Source organism: Salvelinus fontinalis, chromosome 15, assembly GCF_029448725.1.
Source record: "Salvelinus fontinalis isolate EN_2023a chromosome 15, ASM2944872v1, whole genome shotgun sequence".
In the NCBI taxonomy this organism is placed as follows: Eukaryota; Metazoa; Chordata; class Actinopteri; order Salmoniformes; family Salmonidae; genus Salvelinus; species Salvelinus fontinalis.
In genome coordinates this window covers 6268432-6291824 of record NC_074679.1, presented here as the reverse complement: position 1 = coordinate 6291824, position 23393 = coordinate 6268432, and the positions used below count along the sequence as shown (strand labels likewise).

The 23393-nt window shown below is 42.8% G+C and overlaps 1 protein-coding gene across 1 annotated transcript in view; it reads left to right on the top strand.

Annotated features, from left to right (window-relative positions):
* LOC129811331 (MAM domain-containing glycosylphosphatidylinositol anchor protein 2-like) overlaps window positions 1-23393 on the top strand; it is a 207163-nt gene that overhangs the window by 100532 nt on the left and 83238 nt on the right. The window contains exons 7-8 of the mRNA XM_055862549.1: window positions 10113-10442; window positions 16498-16791. Coding sequence (XP_055718524.1) covers window positions 10113-10442; window positions 16498-16791 — 624 coding nt within the window. The remainder of the gene's footprint in view (window positions 1-10112; window positions 10443-16497; window positions 16792-23393) is intronic.

Here is a 23393-nt window from a genome sequence, read left to right as displayed (position 1 = left end):
TAGTGTTCCCAATAGTGTTCCCAGTAGTGCTCCCAGTAGTGTTCCCAATAGTGCTCCCAGTAGTGTTCCCAATAGTGTTCCCAGTAGTGTTCCCAATAGTGTTCCCAATAGTGTTCCCAGTAGTGTTCCCAGTAGTGTTCCCACTAGTGTTCCCAGTAGTGTTCCCAATAGTGCTCCCAGTAGTGTTCCCAATAGTGCTCCCAGTAGTGTTCCCAATAGTGTTCCCAGTAGTGCTCCCAGTAGTGTTCCCAATAGTGCTCCCAGTAGTGTTCCCAATAGTGTTCCCAGTAGTGTTCCCAGTAGTGTTCCCAGTAGTGTTCCCACTAGTGTTCCCAGTAGTGTTCCCAATAGTGCTCCCAGTAGTGTTCCCAATAATGCTCCCAGTAGTGTTCCCAATAGTGTTCCCAGTAGTGTTCCCACTAGTGTTCCCACTAGTGTTCCCAGTAGTGTTCCCACTAGTGTTCCCAGTAGTGTTCCCAGTAGTGTTCCCAGTAGTGTTCCCAATAGTGCTCCCAGTAGTGTTCCCAATAGTGTTCCCACTAGTGTTCCCAGTAGTGTTCCCACTAGTGTTCCCAGTAGTGTTCCCACTAGTGTTCCCAGTAGTGTTCCCAATAGTGTTCCCAGTAGTGTTCCCAATAGTGTTCCCAGTAGTGTTCCCAATAGTGTTCCCAGTAGTGCTCCCAGTAGTGTTCCCAATAGTGCTCCCAGTAGTGTTCCCAATAGTGTTCCCAGTAGTGTTCCCAATAGTGTTCCCAATAGTGTTCCCAGTAGTGTTCCCAGTAGTGTTCCCACTAGTGTTCCCAGTAGTGTTCCCAATAGTGCTCCCAGTAGTGTTCCCAATAGTGCTCCCAGTAGTGTTCCCAATAGTGTTCCCAGTAGTGTTCCCACTAGTGTTCCCACTAGTGTTCCCAGTAGTGTTCCCACTAGTGTTCCCAGTAGTGTTCCCAGTAGTGTTCCCAGTAGTGTTCCCAATAGTGCTCCCAGTAGTGTTCCCAATAGTGTTCCCACTAGTGTTCCCAGTAGTGTTCCCACTAGTGTTCCCAGTAGTGTTCCCACTAGTGTTCCCAGTAGTGTTCCCAATAGTGTTCCCAGTAGTGTTCCCACTAGTGTTCCCAGTAGTGATCTTTTTTGCGAGGAAAAAGGAAAAGACAACGTGTCGACCAGCACGGTCTTTTATTGATTCCTATGTGATGATGTTTTTTACCCAGGCTCCTGTAATATACTCTTGGATGTTTGTGATGCTACTTTACCTCCTCAAATGGACGAGAAAGACTTATTCGACAGAGAAGAGCAAACCATCTACTTTATAACCCACCCACCCCTTCTCTTGCCTCGGACAAGCACCCACTCAGACTCCATCTAGAAGAAGCTGTGAGTCCTATTCTAATGGGGCTGGACCATATGTGATCTATTATGGCTCGCTACATTAATGGTTTACATTAATATGTTTGTACGGTCATTAGTACGATCTGAAGTTCATTTGGCTTCATGCGCATTAATCATCTTTCTGTCACAAATGTCTGTCATCAAACAACGTTTCTAGTCAGCCAGCTAACAGAATTGTGGGTACCTGACCGAAAAAGTGATTTTCATTCCACGTGAGGCTCAGATGAACCTGTAACTTGCCGGGGCCACTGCTGCTGCAGCTGTAGCATCTTATTTCACAGTCACGCCCTCTCCAAAGCGGATCGTCTGTGTGCAGAGATCCACTGGCACCTCGGGACGGATATAAGCTGCAGGTTTTGAGAGGGGATCCATTTATGTCAGTGGAGTCAGTCTTGGGCTCTGACAGCACACTAAGTCGGATAACTGAAAGCTCCACATTTGCATTGGGAAGGGAGAGAGAGAGAGAGTGTGTGTGCGCGCGTGTGTGCAAGGAGCGGTGGTTAGTTAAGGGGAGTCAGATGTTTTACCAAGGCAGGAGATCAGTCTGTTGAGAGAAGGACTAGAGGCAGCTCAGGCCAGGGTGGTAGAATACCCAGGTCAGGCTGTACTCCGCCAGAGAGACCAGGGTGGTAGAAGACCCAGGTCAGGCTTTACTCAGCTAGAGAGACCAGGGTGGTAGAATACACAGGTCAGGCTGTACTCAGCTAGAGAGACCAGGGTGGTAGAATACACAGGTCAGGCTGTACTCAGCTAGAGACCAGGGTGGTAGAAGACCCAGGTCAGGCTGTACTCAGCTGGAGAGACCAGGGTGGTAGAATACCCAGGTCAGGCTGTACTCAGCTAGAGAGATCAGGGTGGTAGAATACACAAAGGAAAAGGAAATACTGACACCACACACTCAGCATTTTTTGGTTCCCTACAAAGAAAAAACCCATCCATTCCATTCTAAGTATTGTTTTGGTTCTTTGTGGCAAGATTGTGACTCTTAGTCTGTAAAAACCTCGAGCAATGTTGAATACTGTAGTGTGATGTCTAGTAAGTGTTAAAATATGATATACTTTGTATTAGTGCTCAACGTACTGTATGATCATTACATCACACAACTGGTGCCAGTGTCACCCCATGATCTGTCAACACAAGACAGACAGACATAACTCATATTGTTGTTATTCACAAACCAAGGAGATTACAATGTCACCACAGCCGTGTTTTTCGGCGATTTTGTAGACTCTTGTTATAATGGTTGAATAGAAGACAGCTGTCTCCCTGATCCTTTATCAGAGTTCTTTTTACACAGGTTTCAAGGAGGACAAAAATAACAGAGAACTCCTCAGACAATAGCCTTGATACGCTCTGTGCAGCTGCTCTGATGGAAGAGGGGTGGTTCATTCAAACTGCTTCTCCCAGATAAGACATCCAGCCTCCAGTGACATGGAGAGACGTTTACAAGCTCTGCCACGCTGCCCCACTGCCACGCACAGATGGCAGAATCTCATTTGTGTGGGGGGGGGCAAGGATGGCGGATAGGCCCAACTGAATAAGCAATATTACAGCTGCAGAGGGGGATTGCACTTCAAGTAATCTCACTGTCCTCCTGCCTGCCACTTTACTCTGGGCCTATCAAAGACGTTGGACGATTGTATTGTGGGAGAGTTACTGTGGTTAATGGAAATTTATGATGTTTAATAATAATAGTTACAGAATGTGATTCAGGGGTGCCATTTTTGGTTTCATTGGTATTGGTGAATAGGACTGAGGAGACAAAAGTACTGATACTCTGAAAAAAAGACAAACGAGGCAGTCACTGAAAGATGCCTGCACTGTGAAAGAGAGACAAACTGTTGACTGTTTCCGAGAGTGGAGGGCGGATGTTGTAAATCCAGCGTCCTGTTTGGAGTAAACTGTCAGGTAATCCCTCAGCCATGATGACACGTTGATCTGACAACATCATCAATAACTTTAGCGATCGTAATACAACCGGACTGCGAAACGCATCATATATCTTGAGAAGGGGCCATTCAGTACTTTGGTGCTATTAAAGGCGTTCAGCAGACGACTGTGCAGGAGGAAATTTACCTGACTCTGTGGTTTATAACTTATTTAGCAGTTGAGGGGGCAGGCAGGCAAGCAGAGGCAGACTGGAGGTGAGCTGGGCTTGCTGACCATGCACACTGCCATGGAACTCCCTTTTTATTTATTTACACATCATCTCCGCTTGGTCTGTTTCTCCATGAGGCAAACAGAATAGGCAGTTGAGATATATTTTGTTTCTTTTTTTGGGGGGGGGGGGGGGGGGCAGTCCAGTTATACGGCATAGCTTCCTTATTATGATGGGAGTCCTGGGTTGGCGGCAGCGCTGGGGTTTGCCTCAGCAGAAAAGGGCGCCTGTCAATGGTCTTCTCTGGCTGTCAGTCAGGTGTTATTGATGAGTGGGTTGCTATCGAAGAAACTGTCCTCATTTAAAGCAGGTGGAGGATCAGTCAACGTGCTCTCTAGTTATGTCATATTTTTGCGGGGTTCAAGTCAATAGTGTTTCTGTACTGTATTTCTCTCGCTCTCTCTGGGATCTACTGGAGGTGTTAGAGTTTGGGGGGGTTATCAATAAAATGACACATTGGGGCAATTCCTGGCAAATAGGTTGTTATCAAAAAAAGACCGTTCGATATGGCTGCTGGGGGGCAAGAAGAACCCCCACCCGCTCCGCTAAAACCATTGACAACTGCGTGCTGTTTTCAAGGGATTGTTAAATGAATGTTATAACTATTTGGTTTTAATACCATCACCAGAGCAGAGTCACAACTACACATTTTAGATTATTCCATGTTTAGCTCTATCATCAGAGTTATACAGGAAGTACTTTTCATGATCAGCAAACATCAACTGATCGTGTAATTTCAGATACAGTCCGTGAGGGTAGCCTAGCCATATGGCATGTAGCTAGTTAGCTAGCTAAGCTAACAACATGTGTCGTTTAGCTTCATCGGAGATCAGGCTTTTGGACAAAGCCTGACATCGGCACGTCCTGGTAAAGTTGTTTGTTGGACTACCTTCATCACCACTATAGATGGCAAGATAATAAAGCCATATAGTTCATCCCTTGAAAGTTAGCTTGTTAACTAGCCATCTAGTTTATCCCTTGAAAGTTAGCTTGTTAACTAGCCATCTAGTTTATCCCTTGAAAGTTAGCTTGTTAACTAGCCATCTAGTTCATCCCTTGAAAGTTAGCTTGTTAACTAGCCATCTAGTTTATCCCTTGAAAGTTAGCTTGTTAACTAGCCATCTAGTTTATCCCCTAGATGTTAGCTTGTTAACTAGCCATATTGACATTATCTGTTATTAGCTTGTTATTAACTAGCCATATTAACATTATCTGTTATTAGCTTGTTAACTAGCCATATTGACATTATCTGTCATTAGCTAGCTAGCTAGCTAGCTAGCTAGATTGGTCAATCAATCAATGTAGCCTGTTCATGTCTGTCAGCAGCAATTGTGATTTAACACTCACAATGATGTACAGTTTATACACTGCCCCCCGTTTATACACGTGTAAATAATAATTCCATAAATTGTGCCTTTCTGTATTATACTGATGCTAAAATGTTTTTTTCTATTCTACTGAGCCGTTTACTTTATGTTCATATTCTTCTCTTTTATTATTTCTTATTGTTGTTACATTTCGAGGAGAAACCTTCTTGCCCCCCAGCAGGAAAATCAAACGCTCTGCACCTTATTGTGACGTTTTATTGATAACGACCTATTGGGTTGTATCAAGGACAAAAAACAAATATGTACAAAAATAAATACTTAATACTAATAAAGAAAAGATTTAGATGGGCAAAAGAACACAGACACTGGACAGAGGAACTCTGCCTAGAAGGCCAGCATCCCGGAGTCGCCTCTTCACTGTTGAATTTGAGACTGGTGTTTTGCGGGTACTATTTAATGAAGCTGCCAGTTGAGGACTTGTGAGGTGTCCGTTTCTCAAACTAGACTCTAGTGTACTTGTCCTCTTGCTCAGTTGAGCATCGGGGCCTCCCACTCCTCTTTCTACTCTGGTTAATGCCAGTTTGCTCTGTTCTGTAAAGGGAGTAGTACACAGCGTTGTATGAGATCTTCAGTTTCTTGGCCATTTCTCACATTGAATATCCTTCATTTCTCAGAACAAGAATAGGCTGACAAGTTTCAGAAAAGTTATTTGTTTCTGGCCATTTTGAGCCTGTAATCGAACCCACAAATGCTGATGCTCCAGATACACAACTAGTCTAAAGAAGGCCAGTTTTATTGCTTCCTTAATCAGGACAACAGTTTTCAGCTGTGCTAACATAATTGCAAAAGGGTTTTCTAATGATCAGTTAGCCTTTTAAAATGATCAACTTGGATTAGCTAACACAACGTGACATTGGAACACAGGAGTGATGGTTGCTAATAATGGGCCTCTGTACGCCTATGTAGATATTCCATAAATCTGCTGTTTCCAGCTACAATAGTCATTAACAACATTAACAATGTCTACACTGTATTTCTGATCAATTTGATGTTATTTTAATGGACAACATTTTTTGCTCTTCTTTCAAAAACAAGGACATTTCTAAGTGACCCCAAACTTTTGAACGGTAGTGTATGTTGTGAATTCCCTTTTTTAAAGCCGTGGCTGCCACTCCCTGTGTCACACACATTATCTCTCCCACTGAATGAATTGTGTACCCCTGCCATTCCATCTCTCCTATACTCATACCTGATGAGCACAGAGTACACTGCAGGCGCTTCAGTGGCAGGAAAGAAAGCACTGTGGGACCGTGATTACCATTTGGAGAGATAGACACGCTGGTTTTGATGCTCTCTCCTCTGATCTCCCCTCTTCCCATCCCTTTTCCTCTGCTCAGCTCTCCCCGCCACCCATCCCTTCTCCTCTGCTCTTCCTCTCCTCCCCTTTTCTCCCCTCCCGTCCTCTCCTTTCCCCTGCTCTGTTCTGCTCTCTTCTCTGCCTTCTCCTTCTCCCATCATCTCTCTCCTCCTCTCCTCCTTCCCATTACCTCGCCCTCTTCTTTCCTTTCTTCCTCTCTCCCCTCCTCCCCCTTCCTTTCCCCTCCTCAATCTGCACTCCTCTCTTCTCCCCGCCTCCTCCTTCATCCTCTCCCCTCCTCCCTCTTCCTCTCCCCTCCTTCCTTTCCCTTTATCCCTCTTCCTCTCCCTTCCTCCTCCCTCTCCCCTCCGCCCTCTTCCTCTCCCCTCCGCCCTCTTCCTCTCCTCTCCTCCCTCTTCCTCTCCCCTCCTCCCTCTTCCTCTGCTCTCTGCTCTCTCTTCCTCTCCTCTTCTCTCTCCCCTAGAGAACTTCTGCAGCTGGCCCCGTCAGCCCATCAGTGTCCACTGGGCCCCGTCTTCACTCTAGTGTCCCGGGCCAGCTATAGCTCCACTCTCACCCACAGCCCTCATTTACAAGTCATTAAAGGAAATAGGATGCGAGCCAAATAAATGATTTAGGAACAAATTTGATGAAGATCTGATTAACATGTTGATTTACATGCAGGGCAGCAAATTCTGAGCAGCGAAGTGGCACCATTAGGGGGAGGCTGTATAAATAATACCCCCCCCCCCCCCCCCCGGTAAAAACGCAGCAGTGTCTCAGGCGGATCATTGGATGCAGGGGGTCAGCTTGACTCACCTTTCGTTGGAGAATTTGCAACTTAATCAATAGCGTAATTGAGCCTGAATGGCTGGAGTCTCCTTGCATGAGCACATAAAGCCTCTGAGGTGATTGTGAATCTAATGCCCTCGCATGAATACAGCCATTATCAAAAGAGCTTTTATATTACTACTATTGAGACGGCATGAAACGAGGTTAGACGGTAATCTTCACACAGACAGTCTAGGAAAGTAACTTGTGAGGCAGAGAGTCAAGTTACGGCAAGTCCTAGGTTTAATTGAATTTGAATTTGGTAATCTCAACAGAGCTGTTTATCCTGACAATTAACTAACTCTAGCTAGGCTAGGGGTTAGGATTGGGATTAGGGTTAAGGCTAAGGGTTAAAGGTGAGGAGTTAAGTTAAAGGTCAGGAGTTAGGTTAAAGGGTTAAAGGTCAGGAGTTAGGTTAAAGGGTTAAAGGTCAGGAGTTAGGTTAAAGGGTTAAAGGTCAGGAGTTAGGTTAAAGGGTTAAAGGTCAGGAGTTAGGTTAAAGGGTTAAAGGTCAGGAGTTAGGTTAAAGGGTTAAAGGTCAGGAGTTAGGTTAAAAGGGTTAAAGGTCAGGAGTTAGGTTAAAGGGTTAAAGGTCAGGAGTTAGTTTAAAGGGTTAAGGTTAGGGTAAGGGTTAGCTAACATTCTAAGTAGTTGCAAAATAGCTAAAATGTAGTAACTATTTGCAAAGTTGCTAATTAGATAAAATGCTTAAGTTGTCCGTGATGAGATTCAAACACGCAACCTTTGGGTTGCTAGACTTTCACGTTATACGCCGACCAACTACCCTCCGTTCATTTTTGCCTTAAGTAACCTTCTTCTGTCTTATGTAACCATACCGAACATAACTTATCATACTAATTTGTGTGTCCCGGATTTACGTGTAGTATGTTACGTCTGGTCTATGAGACCAGGCTGAGTTATTGTGTATTTATTCCTGGTGTTATTATTTTTCGATTATTTCAAAAAAATTCTCTCTGCATTGACTGGGAAGGGCCCATAAGAAAGCCTTTTACTGTTAGTATACACCTGTTGTTTTACGAAACAAATGTAATTTAATTTAGTGTGAAATATCCTTAATGTTTTTCTTCCATGTTAGTAAACCGGCTTACGTAACTATCGGAGCACGAGGTGGATTCCATTACTTACAAATGTAAATACCATTCGAATGCAGCTGGCTGATTCACATCATGACCCCATCTGTAGTTACTCAGTACTACAGTAACCATACTGTATGAGTGAGTGACTTCACATTCATCATTCACTAGCTTGATCCCATGGTGCTGTGGTTGGCTTGAAGTCCGTGTCTTGGAGGCATTTACTTTTCGTCTTGATTAATAGTGACAACAATACGACGCTTCACTCACGCATTCGCCTGGGCTATTTTTAGGTGCTGAGTAGTTAGCAACTCTTTGTGATGCCAAGAGACTGGAGAGATTTCTCTTGTGGTTCATGTTTCAAGTCATAGGCATTGTTTTCATAGTGTGGGAACAGATCTTTTTCTGGTGAACGTGGGTGGGGTTGACATTTCACTGCAACTATGGCTGTTGCCTTTTAAGGTGCCATGCTCAAACATTAGAATTCAAACTGAAGGTACAAATATTTGACTGCTGATTTCATAGTATTAGATGCCAAACAGGTAGTAAGTGTAAGGGGAAAGAGAGATCCCGGCTAAATCTGATATTTATTTACATTACTATATCAGTTTTTTTTTATTTACATTACTATAAACTGGCATATTGAAAATATTTTTTGCAACTTTATGCTTTTAGTGTCCTGCAAAGATGCATTTGAACTCTGATGTAAATGGAAAATATATGTTTATGGAAAAGACTGTGGTAAGAAAATGTAATGAGCCGTTTGTCATGAAACATGTACCGCTGTCCTTTGGGGAAAATGAGAGACAGTTCAAATGAACCTCAAGTCTTTGTTCCTTCAAGCCCAACTGAAATGTAACCTGTCTTGAAGTATCTGGGCTTCTTTCTTATTCTTGTTGCTCTTACTATTATTAGCTGTCGATAATAACTTTGTCCTTGGTTTGTTTTGGAATACCTAGGATAGGATAAAGCAATCCTTCTGCCCCCCCCCCCCCCCTTAAAAGATCTAGATGCACTATTGTAAAGTGGCTGTTCCACTGGATGTCATTAGGTGAATGCACCAATTTGTAAGTCGCTCTGGATAAGAGCGTCTGCTAAATGACTTAAATGTAAATGTAAATGTAAATGTTTTGAGTTGGTCACCTAACCAGGAAAAACTCTGGGACCTATTTATAGTAGACAATGACTTACACACACTCTTTTTTTGGGGGGGGGGGGGGGTCACTAAAGGGAGACTTGTCTTTGGATCCAACTTTTGACACTAATATTATGCCTAGCTACCTTTGGTGTGCAATGAATAAGCATTCATTCATTCAGCCATCTTTATTTGAAACTGGATCTTTTTGTGCCCCCAGGTGGGAGCCATATTGTATTCTATATCAATACAGGAAGGTCCCTTGGTTATATTATACAGTATGTTATATTATATTATAGGCAAAGACACCTTTTCCTTCAGTGACCAAGATAAAAGGCAGAGTGTAAGTCATTGTTGTATAATATATTATATTAAAGGGGATAAAACAAACAAACTCTGGGCCCCAATTATTAGCATTAGCACTGATGTCACGATCTCTCTCTCTTTCTCCCCCCTCACTCTCTCTCTCTCTGTCTCTCTTTCCCTTTCTGTCCTCTCTCTCTCCCTTTCTCTCTTTCCATTTCTGTCCTCTCTCTCCTCTTCTCTCTTTCCCTTTCTGTCCTCTCCTTTTCTCTCTCTCTCTCCCCCTCCCTCTCTCCTCTTCTCTCTTTCCCTTTCTGTCCTCTCTCCTTTTCTCTCCTCTCTCTACCCCTCCCTCTCTCGCTCCCCCCTTCTCTCTCTCGCTCTCTCCTTCTCTCTCTCTCTCTCTCTCTCTCTCTCTCTCTCTCGCTCTCTCCTTCTCTCTCTCTCTCTCTCTCTCTCTCTCTCTCTCTCTCTCTCTCTCTCTCTCTCTCTCTCTCTCCCTCTCTCCCTCCCTCTGCAGGGCTAAAGAAGGGGCGGTTCTGGATCACTCCCGACCCGTACCACAACGACGACAACATCCAGATTGGTCGTGAGGTTAAAATTTCATGCCAGGTGGAGGCCACGCCCCCAGAGGAGCTTCTGTTCAGCTGGCTGAAGAATGGCCGGCCGCTGCGCAGCTCAGAGCGCATGGTCATCACCCACACTGACCCGGAAGTCCAGCCAGGCACCACCAACCTGGACATCATCGACCTCAAGTTCACCGACTTCGGCACCTACACCTGTGTGGCAGTGCTGAGGAACGGCGGCATCCCCGAGATCAGCATCGACGTCAATATCTCTTCGACCACAGGTGAGCAACGAACTCTACTGTTGTAAATCTCGTCGTTGTAATAGCTGTGTGGCACAGTGGACTGAAGTAACCTCTTTAACTACACAGAGCTAGGCAGGCTTTGTCACAAGTCTAAGTAACATAAAGTAGGTACAAGAAGGCACTACATTTACAGGAAGTTATTACAGGAAGGCATAGTATAAAGGTCATAGGTTACAGGGATATGGAAAGTCATCAAGATCTTTCAGTGGTTATGAAGGATGAGATGATGGACTTACCTACCCCTCTTCATATTCAGTAGACTACATAACAGTACAGTACAGTATGTGTACTTTGATAGTATGTGTACTTTGATAGTATGTGTACTTTGATAGTATGTGTACTTTGATAGTATGTGTACTTTGATAGGAAGGATGGTACAGCAGAAGGATGGAGTTTCCAGTGAAGTCTGCGTTCTAATGTGAATGTTTTCGGGCCAGATTGTTATTGGGATCGGTCCATTCAACCGGGCCTAAATCAGTCACTAATTGATGTTGATGTGCGACTAACGTTTGTGGAGCGTTCCTACTTCCAAACCTAATGATTATTTACAGCCTGCTAGTAGAGGGTCACCTGTGTTATTTTCTCCTAATTAGCTCCTTCCTCTGTATGTTGTCTTTAGTTTGTTGGCGTCCGAACTGATGCGAAAGATAATTAGGTGTGTTTTTTTTCTGATAATACGTTTGTAAAGCTGGAGCGGAACATCAAATGTTTGATGATGGGCGTCCATTGGCATGATTATCCTTGTGTGGGAGGGAGGATTGGTAAATTGACAATGCAATGGAAGGGAGAACTTATAAACATGAAGGTGCCATTAGGATCATTGTGAGTAGCTACAACACATAAACAATTCAAACCCAGATATACTGTAGTCTATTTGAGGTGGGGAGCCTTTGTAGGACAACCTGGAAACATACACACACACACACACACACAAACACACACACACACACACACACACACACACACACACACACACACACACACACACACACACACACACACACACACACACACACACACACTTCCCTCCCTGGCACAGGTCTCAGCTGGTGTGTGTTATTTTATTCCTTCCTCTTCTCTCTCTCCTTCCCTCCTCTCTCTCCCTCCTCTCTCCTTCCCTCCTCTCACTCCTTCCTTCTCTCCCTCCTCTCTTTCCCTCCTCTCTCTCCCTCCTCTCTCTCTCTCCCTCCTCTCTCTCTCCCTCCTCTCTCTCCTTCCCTCCTCTCTTTCCCTCCTCTCTCTCCTTCCCTCCTCTCTTTCCCTCCTCTCTCTCCTTCCCTCCTCTCTCTCCTTCCCTCCTCTCTCTCCTTCCCTCCTCTCTCTCCTTTCCTCCTCTCTCCTTCCCTCCTCTCTCTCCTTCCTTCTTTCCCTCCTCTCTTTCCCTCCTCTCTCTCCCTCCTCTCTCTCCCTCCTCTCTCTCCTTCCTTCCTTCTCTCTCTCCTTCCTTCTCTCTCCTTCTCTCTCTCTCTCCCTCTCTCTCTCTCCTTCTCTCTCTCTCCTTCCCTCTCTCTCTCCTTCCCTCTCTCTCTCCTTCCTTCTCTCTCTCCTTCTCTCGCTCTCCTTCTCTCGCTCTCTCCTTCTCTCTCTCTCTCCTTCCATCTCTCTCTCCTTCTCTCTCTCCTCTCTCTCCTTCCTTCTCTCCTTCCTCCTCTCTCTCTCCTTCCCTCTCTCTCTCTCCTTCTCCTTCTCTCTCTCCTTCTCTCTCTCCTTCCATCTCTTTCTCCTCCTCTCCCTCCTTCCCTCTCTCCTTCCCTCTCTCTCTCCTTCTCTCTCTCAATTCAATTCAATTGACTTTATTGACATGGCAAGTTCATTATTACTTACATTATACTTACACCTACTCTCCTTCCTCCTCTCTCTCCCTCCTCTCTCTCTCCTTCTCTCTCTCTCTCTCTCTCTCTCTCTCTCTCTCTCTCTCTCTCCCCTCCCCCCTCTCCTCCTCTCTCTCCTTCTCTCTCTCTCTCTCTCTCTCTCTCTCCTTCCGTCTTATCTAGCCGTCTTGAGTGGTTAATCACATTCCCATTTTTAGGCCCTGTGTTTTGCCTTTATTGTCACGGCCAGTATATTATATCCAATGGAGCAGAGTAGCAACCTCCAACATGCATTACTAAAATCCATTTGGGCTAAGAGCAAAGTAAAGCCCGTCCAGAATGATTGGATCGGGTTGGGATGATGGTATATGCCTTTGGCAGAGAACCGCTGTGGTTGAGAGGAGGTGAAAGCTCAGGGGGCGAAAGCTAACCCTCCAAATGCGCCAAATGAATGACCTGGCAATGCCCAGGAGACCTGTCTCTTCGCCTCTCTGCTACGTGTTCGCTCACTCTACTACATATTTGTAGTTATTTTCTATTCATAGCTTTTTCTTTTTTGTGTAGCAGCAGACGATACATTTGAACAAGGATGCCACAGTCAAAGCCCTGTTTGGGGTGGGGGGGTGGGGGGGGGGGGGGTTCTGAGGGTTGGATGGTCAGAATGCACAGCGCTCCCATCCTCCCACAGGGTGGTTGTGATGAAGAAAGTGGAGATCTGACTCCTACTCATGCTGTCTATCGACCCCTGACCTTGGCTGGAGAACTACAGGGTGTGCAGGCTTTGGTTCTAGCCCACCAGATTCAGCTAATCAAGTCTAATCAAGGTCCAGGTGATTCATTGATTAGTTGAATCAGGTGTTAACGCTGGGTTGAAATAAAACCTAGACCTAACTTTAACAGAAATATCATATGTTAAAGTTACATCACGTTAAATATCATATGTTAAAGTAACATCACGTTAAATATCATATGTTAAAGTTACATCACGTTAAATATCATATGTTAAAGTTACATCACGTTAAATATCATATGTTAAAGTTACATCACGTTAAATATCATATGTTAAAGTTACATCACGTTAAATATCATATGTTAAAGTTACATCACGTTAAATATCATATGTTAAAGTAACATCACGTTAAATATCATATGTTAAAGTAACATCACGTTAAATATCATATGTTAAAGTAACATCACGTTAAATATCATATGTTAAAGTAACATCACGTTAAATATCATATGTTAAAGTAACATCACGTTAAATATCATATGTTAAAGTTACATCACGTTAAATATCATATGTTAAAGTAACATCACGTTAAATATCATATGTTAAAGTAACATCACGTTAAATATCATATGTTAAAGTAACATCACGTTAAATATCATATGTTAAAGTTACATCACGTTAAATATCATATGTTAAAGTTACATCACGTTAAATATCATATGTTAAAGTTACATCACGTTAAATATCATATGTTAAAGTTACATCACGTTAAATATCATATGTTAAAGTAACATCACGTTAAATATCATATGTTATAGTTACATCACGTTAAATATCATATGTTAAAGTAACATCACGTTAAATATCATATGTTAAAGTAACATCACGTTAAATATCATATGTTAAAGTAACATCACGTTAAATATCATATGTTAAAGTAACATCACGTTAAATATCATATGTTAAAGTAACATCACGTTAAATATCATATGTTAAAGTAACATCACGTTAAATATCATATGTTAAAGTTACATCACGTTAAATATCATATGTTAAAGTAACATCACGTTAAATATCATATGTTAAAGTAACATCACGTTAAATATCATATGTTAAAGTAACATCACGTTAAATATCATATGTTAAAGTAACATCACGTTAAATATCATATGTTAAAGTAACATCACGTTAAATATCATATGTTAAAGTAACATCACGTTAAATATCATATGTTAAAGTAACATCACGTTAAATATCATATGTTAAAGTAACATCACGTTAAATATCATATGTTAAAGTTACATCACGTTAAATATCATATGTTAAAGTAACATCACGTTAAATATCATATGTTAAAGTTACATCACGTTAAATATCATATGTTAAAGTAACATCACGTTAAATATCATATGTTAAAGTAACATCACGTTAAATATCATATGTTAAAGTAACATCACGTTAAATATCATATGTTAAAGTAACATCACGTTAAATATCATATGTTAAAGTAACATCACGTTAAATATCATATGTTAAAGTAACATCACGTTAAATATCATATGTTAAAGTTACACCACGTTAAATATCATATGTTAAAGTTACATCACGTTAAATATCATATGTTAAAGTAACATCACGTTAAATATCATATGTTAAAGTTACACCACGTTAAATATCATATGTTAAAGTTACATCACGTTAAATATCATATGTTAAAGTAACATCACGTTAAATATCATATGTTAAAGTTACATCTCGTTAAATATCATATGTTAAAGTTACATCACGTTAAATATCATATGTTAAAGTAACATCACGTTAAATATCATATGTTAAAGTAACATCACGTTAAATATCATATGTTAAAGTTACATCACGTTAAATATCATATGTTAAAGTTACATCACGTTAAATATCATATGTTAAAGTTACATCACGTTAAATATCATATGTTAAAGTAACATCACGTTAAATATCATATGTTAAAGTTACATCACGTTAAATATCATATGTTAAAGTAACATCACGTTAAATATCATATGTTAAAGTAACATCACGTTAAATATCATATGTTAAAGTAACATCACGTTAAATATCATATGTTAAAGTAACATCACGTTAAATATCATATGTTAAAGTTACACCACGTTAAATATCATATGTTAAAGTTACATCACGTTAAATATCATATGTTAAAGTAACATCACGTTAAATATCATATGTTAAAGTTACACCACGTTAAATATCATATGTTAAAGTTACATCACGTTAAATATCATATGTTAAAGTAACATCACGTTAAATATCATATGTTAAAGTTACATCTCGTTAAATATCATATGTTAAAGTTACATCACGTTAAATATCATATGTTAAAGTAACATCACGTTAAATATCATATGTTAAAGTTACATCACGTTAAATATCATATGTTAAAGTTACACCACGTTAAATATCATATGTTAAAGTTACATCACGTTAAATATCATATGTTAAAGTAACATCACGTTAAATATCATATGTTAAAGTAACATCACGTTAAATATCATATGTTAAAGTAACATCACGTTAAATATCATATGTTAAAGTAACATCACGTTAAATATCATATGTTAAAGTAACATCACGTTAAATATCATATGTTAAAGTAACATCACGTTAAATATCATATGTTAAAGTAACATCACGTTAAATATCATATGTTAAAGTAACATCACGTTAAATATCATATGTTAAAGTAACATCACGTTAAATATCATATGTTAAAGTTACATCACGTTAAATATCATATGTTAAAGTTACATCACGTTAAATATCATATGTTAAAGTTACATCACGTTAAATATCATATGTTAAAGTTACATCACGTTAAATATCATATGTTAAAGTAACATCACGTTAAATATCATATGTTAAAGTTACATCACGTTAAATATCATATGTTAAAGTAACATCACGTTAAATATCATATGTTAAAGTAACATCACGTTAAATATCATATGTTAAAGTAACATCACGTTAAATATCATATGTTAAAGTAACATCACGTTAAATATCATATGTTAAAGTAACATCACGTTAAATATCATATGTTAAAGTAACATCACGTTAAATATCATATGTTAAAGTTACATCACGTTAAATATCATATGTTAAAGTTACATCACGTTAAATATCATATGTTAAAGTTACATCACGTTAAATATCATATGTTAAAGTTACATCACGTTAAATATCATATGTTAAAGTAACATCACGTTAAATATCATATGTTAAAGTTACATCACGTTAAATATCATATGTTAAAGTAACATCACGTTAAATATCATATGTTAAAGTTACATCACGTTAAATATCATATGTTAAAGTAACATCACGTTAAATATCATATGTTAAAGTAACATCACGTTAAATATCATATGTTAAAGTTACATCCCGTTAAAGTAACATCCCTGAAAGTAATGTAAAGTCTCTCTCTCCCTTTCTCTCTCAGTCCCCCCGGAATTAACGGTGCCGCGGGACAAATCCCCCTTGGTGGTCCAGGAGGGTGACACGGTGGAGCTCCAGTGCCTGGTCTCCGGGAAGCCTAAGCCCATCATCCTCTGGTCGAGGGCCGACAAAGAGGTGCCCATGCCCGACGGCGGCCTTCAGACAGAGAGCTACGACGGCGCACTGCGCATTGTTAATGTGTCCCGCGAGATGACGGGAACCTACCGCTGCGCCACCAGCCAGTACAACGGCTTCAACGTCAAGCCCCGGGAAGCACTGGTAGAGCTCACTGTGCAGTGTGAGTATTCTGGATGTACATTGTTTTTACAGTACACTTCTGAGAAATGCAATTGGTTTGAACCACAGTTGGTTTACGTTGGTGCCGTGACCCAGGTCTCCGTGAGCCAGATGGAGCTCATCATGCAGTGTGAGTAATGGATGGATGTACTGTGTTTTTGGATGACCATCCACTCCTGATAAATACAATGGCTTCAAATTACGGTTGGTTACATTGGTGTCGTGACCTGGATACGTCTCTGTAAGGAGGAGGGGGTCAGGAAAGGTGGGTAAACTGTGCAATAATCAAAATTATATATTTAAATTGTGACTTGCAATCCGATCGTCACTCATCAGGAGTCGACTATACACTGGAGTGCACATACGTTTTAAGGGGTTTAAGTTAGATGTGTGGGGGTCACCTATGTTGCTATGGTATTTAATGTTCTTGACATACTGTATAGTAACATGCGACTGTAGATGAAGGAAAATCGTAAGATCCAACACGTCCCATCGGCTAATCATTAAAGCGTCTGAATTACATTTCTCCAGGTGAGAAAAGGTTAATGTAACCTAATCAATTCCCTCTTGTATGTTCCACGTTCAAAGAAACGGTTCAACACAACTTTAAGTCAGTAAAAATGTTTTGGAAAAGGGTTGTGTGTCAGTGTTGATGACCATTAGCGGCCTACACTTTAGAGAAACGAGAGGCGTTTTGTAACCGCATAATCCATTACGTTTATTGACCTTGTTGAACAGACAGGGGTGTCCATAATTATTGGCACCCTTGATAAAGATGAGTAATACAAATATATACACTGCTCAAAAAAATAAAGGGAACACTTAAACAACACAATGTAACTCCAAGTCAATCACACTTCTGTTAAATCAAACTGTCTACTTAGGAAGCAACACTGATTGACAATAAATTTCACATGCTGTTGTGCAAATGGAATAGACAAAAGGTGGAAATTATAGGCAATTAGCCAGACACCCCCAATAAAGGAGTGATTCTGCAGGTGGTGACCACAGACCACTTCTCAATTCCTATGCTTCCTGGCTGATGTTTTGGTCACTTTTGAATGCTGGCGGTGCTCTCACTCTAGTGGTAGCATGAGACGGAGTCTACAACCCACACAAGTGGCTCAGGTAGTGCAGCTCATCCAGGATGGCACATCAATGCGAGCTGTGTCAAGAAGGTTTGCTGTGTCTGTCAGCGTAGTGTCCAGAGCATGGAGGCGCTACCAGGAGACAGGCCAGTACATCAGGAGACGTGGAGGAGGCCGTAGGAGGGCAACAACCCAGCAGCAGGACCGCTACCTCCGCCTTTGAGCAGGAGGAGCACTGCCAGAGCCCTGCAAAATGACCTCCAGCAGGCCACAAATGTGCATGTGTCAGCATATGGTCTCACAAGGGCTCTGAGGATCTAATCTCGGTACCTGATGGCAGTCAGGCTAACTCTGGTGAGCACATGGAGGGCTGTGCGGCCCCACAAAGAAATGCCACCCCACACCATGACTGACCCACCGCCAAACCGGTTATGCTGGAGGATGTTGCAGGCAGCAGAACGTTCTCCACGGCGTCTCCAGACTCTGTCACGTCTGTCACATGTGCTCATGTGCTCAGTGTGAACCTGCTTTCATCTGTGAAGAGCACAGGGCGCCAGTGGCAAATTTGCCAATCTTGGTGTTCTCTGGCAAATGCCAAACGTCCTGCACGGTGTTGGGCTGTAAGCAGAACCCCCACCTGTGGACGTCGGGCCCTCATACCACCCTCATGGAGTCTGTTTCTGACCGTTTGAGCAGACACATGCACATTTGTGGCCTGCTGGAGGTCATTTTGCAGGGCTCTGGCAGTGCTCTTCCTGCTCAAAGGCGGAGGTAGCGGTCCTGCTGCTGGGTTGTTGCCCTCCTACGGCCTCCTCCACATCTCCTGATGTACTGGCCTGTCTCCTGATAGCGCCTCCATGCACTGGACACTACGCTGACAGACACAGCAAACCTTCTTGCCACAGCTCGCATTGATGTGCCATCCTGGATGAGCTGCACTACCTGAGCCACTTGTGTGGGTTGTAGACTCCGTCTCATGCTACCACTAGAGTGAGAGCACCGCCAGCATTCAAAAGTGACCAAAACATCAGCCAGGAAGCATAGGAACTGAGAATTGGTCTGTGGTCACCACCTGCAGAATCACTCCTTTATTGGGGGTGTCTTGCTAATTGCCTATAATTTCCACCTTTTGTCTATTCCATTCGCACAACAGCATGTGACATTTATTGTCAATCAGTGTTGCTTCCTAAGTGGACAGTTTGATTTCACAGAAGTGTGATTGACTTGGAGTTACATTGTGTTGTTTAAGTGTTCCCTTTATTTTTTTGAGCAGTGTATATATATATATAGAAATACTGAACTATATTGTATCATTTTTTTAAAAACGTATATTTTATACTAATACAATTGCTCAGAGAAAGAGATTTTGTTTAACAAATAATTTTTAAAAACCTCATAAAAGATAGAGGTCAAAATAATTGGCAACCCTGTTTTCAGTCCTCCAGCACCCTACCATTGGGAGGGTAACAACCCTGTTTTCAGTCCTCCAGCACCCTACCGTTGGGAGGGTAACAACCCTGTTTTCAGTCCTCCAGCACCCTACCGTTGGGAGGGTAACAACCCTGTTTTCAGTCCTCCAGCACCCTACCGTTGGGAGGGTAACAACCCTGTTTTCAGTCCTCCAGCACCCTACCGTTGGGAGGGTAACAACCCTGTTTTCAGTCCTCCAGCACCCTACCGTTGGGAGGGTAACAACCCTGTTTTCAGTCCTCCAGCACCCTACCGTTGGGAGGGTAACAACCCTGTTTTCAGTACTCCAGCACCCTACCGTTGGGAGGGTAACAACCCTGTTTTCAGTACTCCAGCACCCTACCGTTGGGAGGGTAACAACCCTGTTTTCAGTCCTCCAGCACCCTACCGTTGGGAGGGTAACAACCCTGTTTTCAGTCCTCCAGCACCCTACCGTTGGGAGGATAACAACCCTGTTTTCAGTCCTCCAGCACCCTACCGTTGGGAGGGTAACAACCCTGTTTTCAGTCCTCCAGCACCCTACCGTTGGGAGGGTAACGACCCTGTTTTCAGTCCTCCAGCACCCTACCGTTGGGAGGGTAACAACCCTGTTTACAGTCCTCCAGCACCCTACCGTTGGGAGGGTAGCAACCCTGTTTTCAGTCCTCCAGCACCCTACCGTTGGGAGGGTAACAACCCTGTTTTCAGTCCTCCAGCACCCTACCGTTGGGAGGGTACAACCCTGAGCCTTTTTCTAACATGTTTTATCAGATTGGAGAACACATTGGGAGGGACCTTAGACCATTGTTCCATACAGAATTTTTCCAGATCCTTGATATCATTCAACTGCGCTTTTGGACTGCCCTCTTCAATTCGAAACACATGTTTTTAATGGGGTTTAAGTCCGGAGATTGGCCATTGCAAAATGTGTATTTTGTGGTCAATGAACCTTTTCTTTGTGGATTTGAATGTGTGCTTGCTGTTATCGTCTTGCTGGAAGATCCACTTTGTAGTCAAGTGTTAGCCTCCTGGCAAAGGCAACCAGGCTTTTGGCTAAAATCTCCTGCTTCTTGATAAAGTCCATGATGCCGTTGGCCCCAGTACCAGTGGAAGCAAAACAGCCCCATAGCATCAAAAGATGCACCACCATATTCTACAGTTTATATGAGGTTATTTTCTGCATGTGCTTCCATTTTTTTCAGCAACAAAGAAATACCCAGGGTAATTTGTCCCAAGACACCACTTTTTTTTTTGAACAAGTTATGTTTTCCAAACTGTTATGTTTACATGAATTCAGATTTTTCCCAGGGATACAAAATATACGTGGATATCTTTGTTAGATAGAATACTATTTTTCCCTTGACGTAGTGATGCTGAATGTACAAAAAAAAAAAGAATGGCTCAACTTTAGCCAAAAAACCTGGTTGCCTCCGCCAGGAGGCTGATACTTGGTCACAAGTGGATCTTTTCCAGCAAGACAATAACCCCAAGCACAATCCACAAAGAAATGGTTTATTGACCACAAAAAATCTACATTTTGCAATGGCCAATCTCCAGACTTGAACCCCATCACAACTCTGTGGTTTGAATTGAAGAGGGCAGTCCATAAGCGTAGCCGAAGGACATCAAGGATCTAGAAAGATTCTCGATGTAATTTTCAGATGTTTTGAGCATACAGTATTTTTATTATATATTTCATAGTCTTTTTTGCTCTTTTTTCCCCCACAGGTGTCAATAATGATGGACCCTTTATACACAACCCAAATGGCTCCATATTCCCTATATAGTGCACTACTTTTGACCAGGACTGGCACCCTATTCCCTATATAGTGCCCTACTTTTGACCAGGACTGGCACCCTATTCCCTATATAGTGCCCTACTTTTGACCAGGACTGGCACCCTATTCCCTATATAGTGCACTACTTTTGACCATAGTAGTGCACTATATAGGGAGCCATTTGGGACTATGGGGGAATATGGTGCCATTTGGGACATAGACTATGAGAAACATCCATCTAATTAATAGTGTTTGCGTTAATCTTAATATTGGAGAGGGAAGATGCCTTGGGCTGGGTTATTGAAATGCAGAGTTGTATCAAGGCACAAGGTGAGACCCAGATGCAGACACAGGAGGCAGATGGTTGGAGTCTTACAATGTTTAATATTCCAAAGGGGTAGATAAGAGAATGGTCGTGGACAGGCAAAACGGTCAAAATCATATCAGAGTCCAGGAGGTACAGAGTGGCAGGCAGGCAGAATGGTCAGGCAGGCGGGTACAGAAACAGGCAAGGGTCAAAACTAGGAGGACTAGAAAAGGAAAAACACACAAGACGAACTGGCACAGAGAGACAGGAAACACAGGGATAAATACACTGGGGAAAATAAGCGACACCTGGAGGGGGTGGAGACAATCACATAACAGGTGAAACAGATCAGGGCGTGACGAGTGGGTTGTCGCTCGGATTACCGCTTCTTTCACAGGCCTGTGAAAAATGTGTGATCTGTGACCTGATATACAGTACCAGTCAAATGTTTACAGACTTACTCATTCAAGGGTTTTTATTTTGTCACAAATCGGCTCAAAGTTTGTAACAAAAAGGTAGACAACGTGGAGATAAGGAATAACAAAATATATTTATTAACTGAAGTAAACTAAATACAATTAACAATGGTGTGTGTGTAGTCAGTAATCAGTAGTGTAAGGGAGTGGTTGAATGCATAAATGTGATAATGAGGGGTGTTGCCAACGTAAGGTGCCAACGCAAATAAACAAAACATCCACACAAAAAATGCCACAACCAAAATCTATCAGTGCGTCTGCATGGAGAGAGTCTGCATGGAGAGAGTCTGCATGGAATGCGTCTGCATGGAGAGAGTCTGCATGGAGAGAGTCTGCATGGAGAGAGTCTGCATGGAGAGAGTCTGCATGGAGTGCGTCTGCATGGAGAGAGTCTGCATGGAGAGAGTCTGCATGGAGAGAGTCTGCATGGAGAGAGTCTGCATGGAGTGCGTCTGCATGGAATGCGTCTGCATGGAGAGAGTCTGCATGGAGAGAGTCTGCATGGAGAGAGTCTGCATGGAGAGAGTCTGCATGGAGAGAGTCTGCATGGAGAGAGTCTGCATGGAGAGAGTCTGCATGGAGTGCGTCTGCATGGAGAGAGTCTGCATGGAGAGAGTCTGCATGGAGAGAGTCTGCATGGAGAGAGTCTGCATGGAGAGAGTCTCCTCAATGAATGGGGAAGAGGTGTATTTATCCTGGGACACACCCAAGCCCAGGTGTGTCCCATGTCGCTGACGACCCTCCCGGCCCCGCCACCGACATCCTATTAAGGAAAACAAGAGCAAAGAGAAAGAATTCGGCAGACAGAGTGGGAGGGTCGTCACACTTTATTTGACTATTTTCTAGTAAAAAGATTTTCTAGTGAAGACATCAAAACTATGAAATAACACATGGAATCATGTAGTAACCAAAAAAGTGTTAAACAAATAAAAAATATATTTTAGATTCTTCAAAGTAGCCACCATTTGCCTTGATGACAAGCGTGCCTCAGAGAGTCCCCCAGGCAACCAGGCCTCAGAGAGTCCCCCAGGCAACCAGGCCTCAGAGAGTCCCCCAGGCAACCAGCCTCAGAGAGTCCCCCAGGCAACCAGCCTCAGAGAGTCCCCCAGGCAACCATGCCTCAGAGAGTCCCCCAGGCAACCAGGCCTCAGAGAGTCCCCCAGGCAACCATGCCTCAGAGAGTCCCCAGGCAACCATGCCTCAGAGAGTCCCCCAGGCAACCAGCCTCAGAGAGTCCCCCAGGCAACCAGCCTCAGAGAGTCCCCCAGGCAACCATGCCTCAGAGAGTCCCCCAGGCAACCAGGCCTCAGAGAGTCCCCCAGGCAACCATGCCTCAGAGAGTCCCCCAGGCAACCAGGCCTCAGAGAGTCCCCCAGGCAACCATGCTTCAGAGAGTCCCCCAGGCAACCAGGCCTCAGAGAGTCCCCCAGGCAACCAGGCCTCAGAGAGTCCCCCAGGCAACCAGGCCTCAGAGAGTCCCCCAGGCAACCAGGCCTCGGAGAGTC